Here is a 15,926-nt window from a genome sequence, read left to right on the forward strand (position 1 = left end):
AAAGATTTGTATTTTTAATTTTCTGAACCACATATACAAATTGAGCTACTGAAGTAAATTTGCAGATGGATTTAGCCATTTAAAGTCCTGTTTTTTGACAACAGTTTCTGCTGTATATCTGCTCGTTTTAGGTGGAGTGGATAGAACAGCAGGTGGTGAAGAGGAGGATCAAGAGGGATTACAAGCCAGTCCCACCCCATTCTCTTACAAGTCCCGCCTACAGCAACCAGGCCCAAAACAACATATTCTATAATGACGCAAAGTGGAGCAGTATGTGGTACATTGTAAGTACGTTGTATAGTCTGACTGCTCCCAAAGCGTTTCGTGCTGCCCATAATCATACAGTTTGTGTGCCAAAATTCTGACAAAGTCTCTACACTTGTCCTGGCTCGTGATTTTTATTTCTTTGAAATACACATTAAAAGTTCCCAATATTATATAAAAACAAAATATTTTCCTTTCCTGTAATTTGAATATACACATGGGTGAGTAAAAGTATTTGTCAGAGGAAATGTAAGAGGTGTCGGTGAAATGTAAGTGAAATCCAATATTTTCACACACTGCAGTAGTGTTGCAGCCTATCACAGGCATTTCCATACACACTTGGATCACTGTAGTCATATAGTTTTGTGTTTGAGTTCACTCTTCTCTGTCAATCGGTAACCTAATATAGATAACTGCTGATACTTTGACCAGAGCATTTTTATTTTTCCAGGTTAAAGAAAGAACTCTGAACTTTTTGTACACGTTTTTGAACCAATGAAATATTTACATTTAGCATTTACTGTTAAAAGTATTTAGAGTCAGCATGTTTGTGCTTTCAGCCTTATCTAAAATTTTAAGGCCTATTTAATCTTATAAACTTTTTTTTTAGTGTATGTAGTGATCTAACAGCCTTAATGTGTGAACTTTGTCAAAAATGCACTCTTACCACCTCATATTTCTTTGTGTTAAATGTAAATATGGAATTGAAAAGGAAAATTTGAAACTTTGAGGAGAAAATGTCTGAAATCATTGTGTAAAAATAAACCGAAACACCCCCTAAAATAGATTTTTGGGACAAATTCACCTTAGTTTTTGAAATAATAGGTATTAAAAATAATACCGGGAATAGTAATACCAATACACAAATTCATGGTGTGACCAATATTTCTCTAATATGTATATTTTATTTTAGTGCTGAAAGTTTGCTGAAAGAATGTTTGTATAAAGATAGTCTGAAGTTAATGTATTAGTACAACAGAGTATTAGGGCCACCATTAAAATGCAAAATGAAATAAAATATAAGATTTATGAGAAAAAACTTGTAGAACTATAAGTAAAAAAGTCAGTATTTTACGATAATAAAGTTATTATTTTCATTAGTTTTAAGGCAATAATTTGCTAGATGAAAGTAATAATTTTTTCTTTACTAAAAGAATTAGAAACAACAATAAAAAAGAACCAATATTGTGTTTCAGTGTGAGCAACATAGAGCAAAAGCTGTTAACTCAGCATTTGTTTTACAAATAAGGAAATCCTGAAATGACTGGATTTCTGGCAGGCGGTCCCAGTGCATTATGGCACATAGATTTCTATGATAAAATAAAGTATTATGGCATTGTCATAATGGATTTAGTTGGCACGTAATGTGAATGGAGGTTAACACAACCAACTAGCTTAGATTTTCGAAAAAGCACGGCTTTTTCCTTGTTAAAATTATGATTTTCATCTCATAATTTTATGTCTTTATTCTCGTAAAATGTTGACTTTTCTCATGCTTTTATGACTTTTCTCTCGTATAGTAATTCATTTTCTTTTCTTTTATGGTGGCTCTAATACTTTTGTCGTACATTTGATATAAAACATAAAAAAACAAAAAATTTTTCCTAGACTTTATTTGTCCGTTTAGATTAACCCAAAGAACTTGGAAATTCTGTTCCGCTCAACATATAGCAGTATTATTCCAGACTGGTTATAAAAATTTGACTCTTAAGATATAAATATGCATCTTATAATTGTAGACACCATCATCCATTGCTATGAAATCTATGAAAGACACTTTTGTTTTTTTATAAACACTGGCATCAGTTTTGTTTCCAAAACTCCTGCGTGTTGCCACATTCCAGATGTTGTCTACTCTGTGTTTTAAACGAGTCTTGGCAAGCACAGATAATTCTGTAATTCCAAATTTTATTGTGGTCGTCCCACATGTTGTGTTTTCTAAACTCAGATTCAGGATTCTGGGTCACAGTTGGCCTGAGCACCAAAACATTTTAAGAAGAAATCTTCAAAGGATTCTGACACAAACATGTTTGGATTTGCTTATGTGAGATTGTGGAATGATGATGCTCATCGCGCTTTGCTGCAAGGCAGAAGGAAATCACACGGGCATGCTCGTAATTTGGATGTTTTTGGATCCTCTTATCATGTGACTTCCCTTCCATCCGCCTGCTGTGCCCTCACCGTCTGCCTCCACCTCTGCAGCACTGTAACGGCGACGTCCATAACTGCCAGTCGGACATGAACATCATGGGGGCGTGGAAGAGGGGCTTCACGGGCAAAGGCGTGGTCGTGACCATACTTGATGACGGCATTGAGAGAAACCACCCAGACCTTAGTTATAACTACGTGAGTGTGTATGTATGCATGTGTGTTTGGTGTGATCTTTGTGTGAACTAATCTAAGTGGGAAGCTTACATAGGTGTCTGTAACCGCTTGTTTGTTTGTGTAGGGAAAATGGCGAGTATCCCATTACAGATTAGTGGGATTAAGTCACATGTGTACCATAAACCCAGTCTAACTATAAATTAATCTAAAGTGATTTTTGTTTGTTTAATTAGTTATCAATAATGCACCTAAATGGTTGGAATCTGGTCACACCTTTTAACAAAACAAAATTTAAGGCGGATCCGATTCGATATTTACAAAATGAAGTGAAATTGTCATTTATTGAATATTTAACTCTGTTGAGTCTCAGTTTAAAAAAGGTTTTCATCAAAGTTTTGAACTAGATATTTCAAATCTGAATATCTTGTCTCTTGGATGAGGGCGCTTCTTTAAGCATGGGGGAGCGCTGGCATGCAGTGAGAATGAATGTTTGTTTGTCTGTTGTCACATTCTTCCCGTGCAAGTTGAGGAGTCGACCTCACACGCTGAGCTGTAGAGTTAGAGAAACATCTTGGTCTGAGGCAACAGGTAAGGCCAGGAATCAACTGTGCAGATCAACTCATTCATGGCTTGTTGAGCAATGTCTGTGCTGCTTCTGTTTTTGATGGGATTTGTTGATTCCAAAGGGTGAATGGCACAGCAGGTTGGATTAGCTATGCTTGCACTTGATTTGCAAGTGTTGTGGATGGAGCAGATGTAGCCTTTGAGCTTTGTTTGGAAGCTTTTTCTCCTAGCAAAACTCATCAGGCAGTTCAATTTTCTTTATTTTATCCTGAAGAAGAGTTTGTTTTTACCTTTATTTTGATTTCACCTAAGGACCCTCAAGCAAGCTACGACGTCAACAGCAATGATCCGGATCCCATGCCTCGATATGACGCAACAAATGAAAACAAGTAAGTATTTTAACATGAGATGGTTGAGTTTATTCCTAATTTTATCCTGCTCAGTTTTTAATTTGTTTGTACATTTTTATACATCATCATCTTATTTTTCCCCCTGTTGTGTTTTTGTGAGTTTAGTTTAGTTCAATCATAGACAGTAAAAACAATTTTTACAACTTGTTTTTACAGTCTATGGGTTCAATCAGTAAAACTCTTTGGTTGGTATTAATACAAATTGGACGAGCTGAGCTGACTGTTGGTTCAGTCAAGTTTATTTAGGAATTATTTTTTTGACACATGTGAGAAGGTTGTTTTTCTCCTTTAAAAGTTGTGCATATTTGTGTTTGTAAAAGGGTTAAAAAGACACTCCAGTTCATGCACACGTTTTGTGCCAGCTTGGCTTTGGCTCCGCTTGCACGTATGTTTGTGTGTGTGTGTGCACGTGCGTGTGTGGGTTTGGCTGCATCGAGCCAAGTGCTGTGGCAATGGCTCAGTCCCTGCTGGCAGTGCATTGTCTTAAAGAGACATGCGGCCAGCGGATGAAGCTTAATGAGCTGATGACGTGTTGATGCCAAACCCACTTATATATGGTACAAGTAAGAGAAAGGCTATTACAATAATATAATAAAGACAAATTCAGTGCTAAATAATAAAAGTCTAAATAAAACCGATCTTCAAAATAATCTAGGCGTGAAAAAAACATTAATTATAATAAGTTCTAGATAGTGAAAGATATAAAGAACCTCACTACATTAGTGAAAAGCTCTTTTAAAAAGAATTTTTAAACTCGCGTTTTAAAATCTCCACAGAAAACAAAGCTAAATTTGAGAGATTATTGTTAACAGACGCGCTAGAATGTCTTTTGAACTTTTCTAAGTGTTTAGTTGTCTTTTAATTTTGATTAGGCTGTTTATTAGACAAAATCAAAAAAACTGTCGTTTTCTAGCACATACTTTCTGCAGAGCGGCAGTAAAGTGTTCCCCCTGTATATGTGGAGGCTTAGGGACCAGGGACACCCATGAATATGGAGGACCCCCCCCCCCCATCCCCGCGGCCGAAGAATGTCCATCACTGATCCTTACCCATCAAAAAACTTTTTGAAACATTTATGATGCTTTGTAAAAGTTCTATTCAAGAATAGTGGAATATTGGTCAACATAAAGATTTTTTTCTTTTATTCAGAGCAATAGATTGTACCGTAGCGTACTTTATAACGCACATTAGGAGTGTCACTCTGTGACATGATGAAACCAGGAGCCTGTGCTTTTTTTTTTTTTTTTTTAACTTGTCCTGTCCAACAGCTAGGCAAACAGATGAGAGCTGAGGGCCTCTTGTGTTGGACATATTTTATTTTAACAAGAGGGGTTATTCATCTTCAGACAAACCAAAGGTATGTCTAAATAAACCCCTTTTGTAATTGAGGCCAAACTTTATTAATTTCAATCATGTTTGAAAATCTTTGGTGTTGGACCGGACGGAAAAGGAAAGAGGGGAAGAAGAGAGAGGGACGTTAGAGAGAGGGGGGGGTAGGAGGGTGATAATAGGAGGGGAAGGGGGGTAAGACCATGAAGCAGCATAGAGCAGACAGGTTTACTGGTTGTTTATCGTTACGGTACGGTTCAAATGTAGTACAAAAAGGGCGGGGCCTGTTCACACACACTCAAATATTATCAACACACCTGCTAGCCGCAAAAATGTCCACATGTCAACATGCACACAAGACAGATAGTGTTCACGAACGCATACCTATGCCTTTAAACCAACTAGTGTGAAATCTTTCATTCATTCAATCATGCAAACTATTAGTGCAAAGGTGAGCTAACACCTGTGGTCAGGTGAGTGTATATGTTCTTCTAAAATGGATGGTGGAATGTGAAAAGAAGGAGGAGGAGCGCCCAGCCACCCCCACACCCATACCCCCGCCGCAGCAGCAGCGTCAGCCGGAATTCCCCCAACGCCACACGGGAACAGGCAGGGAACAACCGCCCCCCGGGCGACCAAGACCGCCACCCAGGCCAGGGCCAGCAGGACCGCCGCGAGGCCCCCAGAGCCAGAGAGCAGGGAGGCGCAGAGGGAAAGAGAGCGCCGCCCCAGCCCAGCCAGGAAAGCAGCCCCCCGCCGCGCCGGAAGAGCCCAACGCAGGGCCCCACCGGAGAGGGACGCCCACAGCCCCAGACGAGCACCCCACCACCACCCAGGAGTTCCGGGCATCCCCCCGCCCCGACCCCAGGTACGAGCCAGGACCCCCCAAGGGAGACCCGCTCCGCACTCCAGGCAGCCACCCACCCGGCCCACGGTTGGTCCAGGTAGGAGCAAGGCAGGGGCCCGCCGCCCCCGCCCAGGAGGGGGGAACCCCGGGGAAAAAAGGGCGGCCCACAAGGGATGTTATAAATATGGCCCGACCAGGCTCGGCCATGTTGGAAGTTTGGCGGGGCCCAGCGCCCAGGGGCAAGGACCAGGACCCACCCCCCAGGGACACGAACACCCCCGGCTCAGGTGTAATATGAACCCCCCCACCGTGCGGAGAGAGCACCGCCGGGCCCAGGGAGCCGGCACCCAAGGGACACGGCCGCCATCGCCAAGGGGCCCGCACCCCCCACCAGGGAAGGGGTAGGGGACAGATGGACCCAGGTCCCACCTTCCTTGTAAAATGTGTGTGCGTGTATGGGTGTTTGAGAGGGTGTTTGCGTGCATGTTTGTGTGTTTATGTTTGAATGTATATATTGAAGGGGGAGGGGTGTGTGTACTAAGGGGGGTGCAGTTAAAATTGGCGAGTAGGGCACTAAGGGGACATCTCCTGATTACTCACAGTGATGTCCCCTCACCCTCCACACCAAGGGGCCCTAAATGTCTAAGGTGCGGTTAAAATTGGCGGGTAGGGTGCCAGGAGGACATCTGCTGCTTGCTTGCAGTGATGTCCAAGCACCCCCACTACCAAGGACCCTACATGTCTAAGGTGCAAATAAAACCGAAAGAGGGGGGGCCCACTCCATACGGCAACCATAGGAGGGGGGCCACTCCCAAGTAGCCCCCCCCCCAAGGCGCATCGCAGGCTAGACCCCCCACCCCCTCACCCTAATATGAGGTTATATAAGGAAGGGGGTAAGTTGGGGACAGCTGGTAGACTGTCCCCCGGTGGTCAAACAGCCGTCCCCCAGCCCACCCCCAGCAAAGGGGCCAGGGCCACCCAGCCCAGGGGCCCACCCCTGGAGGCGCCGACACCCCAGGCCCGGCACCACCCACCCCACACAGAGAGAGAGGAGCCAGAAAGCGTCGCCCCCCCCGGAGCAAGCCCAGGCCCCCACCCCCAGACGCCGGCCCTAGAAGAGCTCTGGTCAGGCCTCGACGGGACCGAGGAGGCCAACCGGGCGAGGCAACCACTGATTGCCTCAGCGGAGACCCCGACCCGCTAGCCCCCCCGACCCGTACTAATAATGGGCCCCCCCTCCCCCCCAGAACGCCCCCCCACAGGACAGGGCCGACAAGCCCCCCACCCCACCCCACCCCAGACCCCGCAGCCGAAGCGGGTGACACCCAGAGCGACCGGGGGCCCCGAGAGGGTTGTCCCGTCCCGTCCCAGAGCCAGGGAAGGGCCGATCCCAGCCCCAGGTACAGATGGGCAGCCCATCCGGCGCCGCTGGGCCCCCCCCACCCGAGCAGGGCCCCCCGCCAACCCCCCCCAGCACAGGCAAAGGGACCACCCCCCCCAAGCCAAGCCAGACCACCACCCCACCCCCCCACCACGCACCCCCGCACCCAAGCCCAGAGGACCACGCAGCGCCCCAGCCCGCCCCACCCAGGCACCGGACCCGACCCCCCGACCAACGGAGCCCCCCACCGCCCCCGCCAGGCACCGGAAGCCCCGACCCCCTGCCTGTGCTTCTGTCATCAGTTAAGTTCGAGAGGTTCTTCAGTGAGATTTGAGTGTCTGCCACAGCGCCTCAGTCCACCAGCGGCGGGTTTTGAGCATCCTTTCTTCCAGAAGAGGCCGGTTTGATTCATCATCCATTCATATGGATTATACATATTCTCTGCGATTATCTTCCTTTCCTTCAGATACTTTATTTATACCTCAATGGGGAAATTCACACTTCAGGACATTTTCCGGCCGCCTCTGAGTCAGCTGATGCCATTTCGAGACCCAGGGGCACAAACTTCTGTTATAGCGATTCAGGAACTTGTGGAACCAGCTGTTGCTCAGTGTGAATTATTCTTTAGCAGCCGGCAAGGAAGTCGGCGTGCTCTTCATCTCCGCTCGTCTCCTCAGAAATTCGCGCAGCACCTTCGTCGGACGCAAAATCTCATACGAACGTCTTGAGCTGTCTGATCTTTTGTGATGCACCAGAGGAGTCACTGTAGCTCATTAGTTGTGGGCGGGACTGTTGGTGTGGAGTAACCCCAACCCCTTTCCCCTTTCCCCTCCCCGCTCCTGAGAGCTCAGATCAGGGAGCTTGTGGCCCACCCAGCGTATTTTCTACAAATAAGCTCCTATTTCAAACTACATGTTTTTGTCTGCTCCTGATTCACAACGATTTGAATAAAGAAATAGTCAAAAATGCAATTTTGTGCTTTTATTTTTCATGTTCATCATCAGAAAAATGCCACATGAACATGTTAAAAACACCATTTTCATCTATGTAGGATTTTTTTTCTGACCCCCTTTCTTTAAGCTTCAGACCGAATAATTAATGTCTCACTTTTTTCCTGGTTTAGGTGCAAGAAGTTTTTATAAATTCAGAATTTATTATACAAGATGCAATCTGGAAGGGTTGCTTGAGGCTCCGTGCCAGGAGAGATGGCCACATATAACCGAATACCATCTGCATAGCTGTAAAAATGATGGTGGAACATATATCTACATGAATAAAAAACATCTGTCTGTGTGATAGGATTTAAACCAAATAATAACAAGTCCAGTAGAATGGGGTGATCAGTTGTGTCAAAGGAGCACTGAGGTCGTGTAAAAGTAGGACAGTGTCCGCATTGATCCTGAGGTCAGTTACAACCCTCAACAGTGCTGTCTCTGTACTTCAATGTGACTTCAAATAAATTAGGAATAGATCTCCACACATACAAATAAAACCTCTTAAAATAATCACTATCTTAAATTTAGTGTATGTACATGCAAGTTAATTTAAAATATCCATCTAAAAAGATAGGATTGTGGTTTAGGAGACCAGTGAAGGGATTGCAGAGCTTTTAAAAACGATTCATATTCGAGGGTTGATGATTATCAAAAGAGGTGTGTCTTAAACCAAGTGAGGTTAACAGAAGTAGAGCAGAGTCATATTTCTACTTTTATTTCTTAACTTGTATAGAAAGGGAAATTTCATTTGTTTCAATTGTACAATAACTACCAGTACTCTCTTCAGTGAGTAAAAAACAATGAATTTCCTTTGGTTCTTCTGGTTTAGAAATGGAACCCACATGGTCATGTGACTTAAACAGGAAGTTTCAATGGTTGCTCCCCGGTTTTATTGTTTTAACAGGCCCAACTGCACAGAAAGAAATAACTTAAGACTTTGACTTTCATTGTAGAGAGTCGTAGCTTAAATATGGAGCACATGATGGTGGGACAGGTATGCTTGGCACTGGACTTTTTAAGCAGTAGTTTGGAGGTTTCAGTTCAGTGATGGTCACAGTCTGGTTACACAAAGAGGAAGACTAATAGAAGGAAGTGAAATGACATCATTTGAAATAATTTTCTGTCGCAACTCTTGTTAATTGAAAGATTGACAAAGATTTAGAAGAATAAAATGTCCATGAAGCAGCTGCCGTTGAGAGGAAATTTCCACACCAATGTAGAAATGGCATTATTTTAAATGATGGGTTTTTAGAAACTTCATAAAAAGGTCTAATGACAAACTTTCCTTTGGTTCTTCTTCTGGTTTAGAAATGGAACCCAGCTTGCTTCAAAGTGCTGTGGTGTCAGCTGAAACCATCTCTCCAGATGGCTCCAGATCAGACTGAAGGCCCTCCCCAATCTTCTCAAACATTCAGTCCTCTCTGAGTTTCCTCTTTGCACTCTTTGATGCACATCACCGGTATTTTCCAGATAAACTCCACAGTGCGAAAAGCACCCAGTTCTAGATTTGTTTATGTTTTGTCTCCTTCTGACGATATTGTTCATGAGCACAAATAAAGACATATTGAAAGATTTAAGGTAGATCGTATTAATTCAGAAAACATTTGAGCAAAATTTGAACATGATGTGAAGAAAGCAGAAATTTTAGGATGACAGTACAAAAAACTACTCTGAAAAGCATATGTTAGATATGGACTTTTTGGTATTGTCTCATTAAAACGACTAGTGTAAAGTTTCCGGCATTAGAACAGGTTGTTCATAAAGACAATCCTTAATTTAGGTATTTTTTTAAACGTAGAGTTAGTTAGAGTGGTCGATCTCTGATCGGTTCCCACCCAAACCGGGCGCCCAAGGACACTTTGACATGTGTGAAAGCATCCTTAGGGCTTGAAAATGAACCCCCCATTGCCCCTGGTGGTGAAAGGTTGGCCTTAGTGTCTGGGAGCTGAGCCACCATCAGTGTGGGAATGTGTGTGTGCGTGGGTGAATGGGACTGTGACTGTTAAGCGCTTTGGACCTTCTGAGGAGGTAGATACTGTATATAAGTATTTACCATTTACTTTCTTTGTCTTTCTAGGGGTTTGGGGCTAGATGCTGGGATTCCATGGCAGCATTCATAGATATTTCTTATAGGTTGGGGGTGATGTGTTGTTGTGATTCAGATGTTCTTTGCAGGCACAGAATGTGTGTTTGCGGAGGTCCAATAAGTAGTGTTTTTGACATCCAATGATTGTTCACAATAGTCCTTGACCTGGACCGATTTTCACCACTGCAGTTAATTTCGGAATTTCGTGTGTGTGTATTTGTGGATATGTTTTTTGTTTATGATTAGGTGACAGGAAAATGTTGGTCATCTAACTTTTGTTGAACAATTTGAAAAAGTTGTACATGTCATATATTATTTAAAAAAAGTAACATTGGTTTTAAAAGCTTTTCTTTTTTTTTTGCTGTTTTGAAAGACTTTTGTTTGGCTCTCATTGTTGGTTTAGGTTTTTGCACTTTCATCTGTCATTGATGCATATTGCTTGCCTGCTGCTATAAACAAAATATGGAAAAAGGACAAAGCTGGACTTTGCATACCTCCATGCAAATGTGCACTCAAATTCATATTACGCAAATATTGATTGGGCTATAAATGCAAATGTTTTAGAATAATTAATTGTTTTCAAAGGATTCAAATTTGAGGAGTTTGCTAAACTTTGTTTTTTTACCAGTTCTGTATAGAGTTGCTTTTTAGCATTAAATATTTCCTGAGGTTATGTTTTTTTTCAATATAGTTTTGCTTCAAATGTTGGTATTGATCAGTTTGAGCTTCTCTGCTAATGTTTTAATTACTTAATGAAACCTATAATGACACATTCTTTGTTTTTGCCTTTTTTTTCAGACATGGCACACGGTGTGCAGGTGAAGTTGCTGCAGCTGCAAACAACTCTCATTGTATTGTGGGAATTGCCTATAATGCCAAGATAGGAGGTGAGTGCTCAAATGTCATTGCATTAGTTTATTTTGAGTGAAGTGAATAAATCATCGAAGCCTCTTTAACGTTGAATAAATGATTTCTGTGTGAGGGTCATGAGTCTCCAGTTAGTTTCCACAGTGGAGAAAAATGAACCATCGAAGAATTGTTCTTTGGGTTTGAAGCTACTGAAATAACTAATTAAAGGTTGTTGGTCTTGCACCAATCTATTTAAATAAACATAGCGGTTATTACACCCTCCCCAAATGTTCAAACCTGGCAAAGGCGGTCACTATGTTTGTCCGTGTCCCTCAAGATGCAACATGTACTAAATCAACACCAACCTTGGTTGTTTTGTGTAATTTGTGCTTGTTGTCAGGTGTGCGGATGCTGGATGGAGATGTAACGGACATGGTGGAAGCCAGGTCACTGAGCCTTCACCCGCAGCACATTGACATTTACAGCGCCAGCTGGGGACCCGATGATGATGGGAAAACTGTGGATGGACCGGCATCTCTGGCCAGGCAGGCCTTTGAAAACGGCATTCGCTCTGTGGGTCCATGATCGCATTTCCATACAGACATGTAGAAAAAGACATACACCTCATTGCCCTGCCCGAACTTTGACTTTAACATTTATATAGATGTAAAATATAGGTGTATTTCATTCCAGTACAAGTGTATCTTCAGATTTTTATCAGGTTTTACCCCTTGGCAGCGTCCTCCTTACCCAAGGGCACAGCTATACTCTGTTAACTTACATTCATTTACATATTCATAACTTATTTTGCATAAGGACAGATTTGCTGTTGACTGCGTGTCAGGGGAAAGCTTTAAGAAAGGTCTTTTTTTTCACTTTTGACCTGCCTTATCCCTCTCTTTCTTTTTTCCATCAGTTTCGTTGCCCCATTTTCTCTGTTAAAATCTCTTTATCATTCTCGTCTGTCACTATTTGCTCCTGTCTGATCCCCCTCTCCCTGTGAGAGCTTTCCTTTGCTTATCACTAGCTGACAGATTTACACTTTTAATCGCTCTGTACGTGTGTGCCTTAACAAAAGGCTTAAATCACAGTTTCAGTTTGCCAGGCTGTTTTTTATATATTTGCTTAATCCTGTTGGAACTCTGGTGTCTTGAGTTGGTCACTGTGACAGACTAACGGACACCACTGATATGTCGCCGTTTTAGCTTCAATTTTCATTGAGACATAAAATATTTTAATATAGCCTCAGTGGAAATTGTATTTTGTTTAGAATAAAATAGTTTGTTAAATGTACATAAACAGGACCATTTAATGTTTAAAAAAATATACATTCAGATTTTCTTATCTTATTATCTTTTTACACACTTTATGTAAGTTGACTACCGGTACTTAGATTTACTTAGGTTTAAAAATGCACAGACTCAAATAAGCATCCACCAATCAAGCAATCAGACTGGAGTTAAAAAAACAAACAAAAAACAGGGAAATACCTGGAATAAATGTACCTGGTACAATTACCTTACTTTACTGGGGGGATAAAGTTATTTCATGTACAAAAACATACTAAAGTTATACATTTTCTGGTTTTGTCCTCAGTACTACCCATCATGAAGCATCAATAGATTATTGCTTAGTTTAATAATCAATCAATCAAACCCATCTACACTTTGAAATGGCTAATTGAATTGGTTTCCTCTAAAAGCAAAAAGAGACACATTTTCTGTTAGTTTTTAATGTCGGAATATTAGTCTTTTATTAATGAACATTCCATATTTGTTCAGTTTGCATCATCACTTGTGTAAAAAATGTTTTTTTCTTAAACTTAATTGACCTGAACGTTTGTCTGGAAAATAGGGTTTATTTAATACTTTGGCTGAAATACCTTGCTCTACATTAAACAGGAACCTATAGGCAATGGTCCATTGAATCGGATGTGCATGTGAATGCATCAAGGAAAAGAGGCCCAGTCACAGTGGAGCATGTAGGAAAAGCAGCAGTGGAAAACTGTAGTTCTAGTCAATGGCTTTACCAAACACACCCTAAAGGCAACATCTTATGCTGCTGTGCTAAAAATGACGTCGTCTCTGTCACTGCGCTGCAGAGATTAAGAAACAGGAAATCCTCCACTAGAGGTAGTCTGTTATTAGAAATAAAAGTGAATTGGCTTGATTTTCAAAATAAAAGCCTGCATGGAAACTTTACTTTTAATGGTCAATGAATGAAAAGTGAAGATAAAATATGACATTCACTAACCACAGTGGTTCATCCTGACACTTAAATGAAGTGAAGTTTCCTTTCAAACCAGAACAAGGTCAAAAGATTCTTCATACAGAACATTTAATGAATGAAAATACAATTGGTGACAAGGAATGGTTTTAGTTTAATGCCATAAAAGAAACTAACTTTGTTTCTTGGCTGCAGAGACTTGAGTAGAGACCAAGCCACACCTCTCTTAAGGCCCCCAGTGTGTCGCTTTACAATGCCAACTTTAAATCCACTGTATTGAAGCCAGTTTAAACACTGTGATCAATGAACTTGGATGAAAGCACTAGAGATCTGCTGCCAAACTCTTCACGGACTACTGAGGATGTAAACTGTTTGCTGCCCCTTAGATGCAGTTTGTTTTGGTACCTTTGATAACATTTCTTTTGCACTACTGTTTCTATCCAGAACTTAGACCAACAAAAAGCTCTTTAAAAAAATACACTTGTCATTTAGCGGTGCTTGCTGTGTTGTAGATGCTGTAGAGTGAAGAGCTTTTATTGATCCCTCTCCGTGTTTTTCTTGTTAGGGAAGGAAAGGCCGTGGCTCCATCTTTGTGTGGGCCTCAGGAAACGGGGGACGCAGCAGAGACCACTGCTCCTGCGATGGTTACACCAACTCCATCTACACCATCTCCATCTCCAGCACAGCTGAGAGTGGACGCAAGCCCTGGTACCTGGAAGAATGCTCCTCCACATTGACCACAACGTACAGCAGCGGGGAGAACTACGACCGCAAGATTGTGAGAGCCAGATGGATTTCGCTATACTAAATTTAATAAGTGGCTATAAACCGAGAGAGCTTTAACGCACAGCTTATCTTTTGATTGTTGTACGTTGGATTATGTGAGTGCACTTTTGTTTGTGCTACAGCCGTAATTGACTCCCATAGATCCCATCGCTCATTTGACCCAAAGGATTGAACAGTAATGGTTTGTCGCTTTTAAACGATCTCATCTGGCAGACACAGTTGGGTACATGCTAGAAATTGTAACATACAAGAATGTTGCCCCCCTTTTATTGCATTTTCACCTCTTACAAATTCATCCCATGTCCTCTGGTGTGTTTCTGTGTGCAAACTTCTGGTCCAGAAAAAGGCCTTTGATGAGGGTTCAGATTAGATGTTAGCCAAGTTCTTCTTGGCTCACTGTCTGTCGTGCCGTTTGATTTGGTTGGCTGATTTGAAGCAATCGGTACAAATTCAAAGCTTTTTTAATATCTTTGATATTCTCCACTTACTGCTGAACACTGGATTCAGTTTTTGCCTTAGTTTTGGCAAAAGAAGATAGAATGGTTCAGTGGTTTATCTGCTGTAGAACATATAAAACCATAACTCTGTCTCATTCAGATGTTGCTGTCACCTGTTTTTTCCCCCCACTTTGCTGCTGTCCATTTGCTGCATGGTTCTTCCAAATCAAAATTGTGTTTTACCTTCTGACCTTCTGTCTGTAGATCACAACAGACCTGAGACACCGTTGCACAGACAGTCACACGGGGACATCAGCCTCGGCTCCCATGGCCGCTGCCATCATCGCTCTGGCCCTAGAGGCAAAGTAAGATCCATTTAACTTCATCACGTCATCCTGTTTTTCCTTGCCTATCCTAGAACGCCCTCTTGCCCTGTAGCTTCATTGATTCCAAATGGAAACACGTGAGGAACTTTTACAGCAAACAGTCGTTAATGGAAAGAATGAAAGAGAATGTAGGCAAAATTTTGTTAAAGGTAACATTGCATGTTTACAGTGCAGTGTAAGCGTCTACTACAGGAGTTACCCCCTCCCCCTCTTGTTTCTAGCGGTAATAGAAATTAACTGCAAGCTCCAAAATCCCATAGACTTCTATAGAAAAATAAACAGCTATTACTCAGCCATTATATTAGTCAGAATAGCCGTCCTAACTCTTATCAATGGCTCTACGTTTTGTAAGTGGACCCTGAAAACTGACTCAAAAATATGAATGCCAGAGTTTTGAATGCGCATATACGCATGTTTACATGGACTTTTCATTGGAAGTGGTCGCTTATTACGTAGCTTATTGCTTTAAGTGAAGCACTATGCTGAGATGAAATAGGACTTTTACTGGTTGTGGTTTGTTCCTGTTCGCTTTGAACAGCAGGTTCCGGCAGGATTGGGTTATCTATACTCCAATGTGCAAACAGTGTTTTAGTTTTAACTGGGACAGTAGCAGGTTAACCTCTTATGTAATATTACTAATACATGCTTTAGGATTCTGAAGTGAGTGTAAAACACATTTACAGGTTTTGTTTCTGATTATCTGTGCTATCAAATGTAGGGATTTTACTTGTATAAGCAAATAATATTAAAAATAACTAGTGGTCAGGCAAAGCAGCTTTATTTATAAAGGACATTTTATACAAATAGGGAAATTTAAAATAATTTAATTAAATAAATTCCTTATAAACAGCATGGTAGCTTTATCTCGGCTAAATAAAGATAAACCTTAATAAAATCATAAGGGGACCTTCTGAACCATCATTCTGATGGCAAATCTTGATGATGCTTTGGTTTCAATGTGGAAGCGAATTGAAGATTCATTAATTAAAACAAAAATTGTGTCCAACATCTAAATGTCATTCTTTTTAGCTTTTTACATTG

General features: G+C 41.8%; 1 protein-coding gene across 2 annotated transcripts in view; it reads left to right on the forward strand.

Moving 5' to 3' along the window:
- Window positions 1-15,926, forward strand: part of pcsk5b (proprotein convertase subtilisin/kexin type 5b) — a 54,715-nt gene that overhangs the window by 17,654 nt on the left and 21,135 nt on the right. For both annotated transcript variants that reach the window (XM_078953060.1, XM_078953059.1), the window contains exons 4-10: window positions 132-284; window positions 2,467-2,610; window positions 3,466-3,542; window positions 11,000-11,088; window positions 11,451-11,623; window positions 13,842-14,054; window positions 14,764-14,864. In XM_078953060.1, coding sequence (XP_078809186.1) covers window positions 132-284; window positions 2,467-2,610; window positions 3,466-3,542; window positions 11,000-11,088; window positions 11,451-11,623; window positions 13,842-14,054; window positions 14,764-14,864 — 950 coding nt within the window. The remainder of the gene's footprint in view (window positions 1-131; window positions 285-2,466; window positions 2,611-3,465; window positions 3,543-10,999; window positions 11,089-11,450; window positions 11,624-13,841; window positions 14,055-14,763; window positions 14,865-15,926) is intronic.

The sequence above is a fragment of the Oryzias latipes genome, chromosome 9, assembly GCF_053564925.1.
Source record: "Oryzias latipes strain Hd-rR chromosome 9, Olatipes_Hd-rR_3.1".
Taxonomy (NCBI): Eukaryota; Metazoa; Chordata; class Actinopteri; order Beloniformes; family Adrianichthyidae; genus Oryzias; species Oryzias latipes.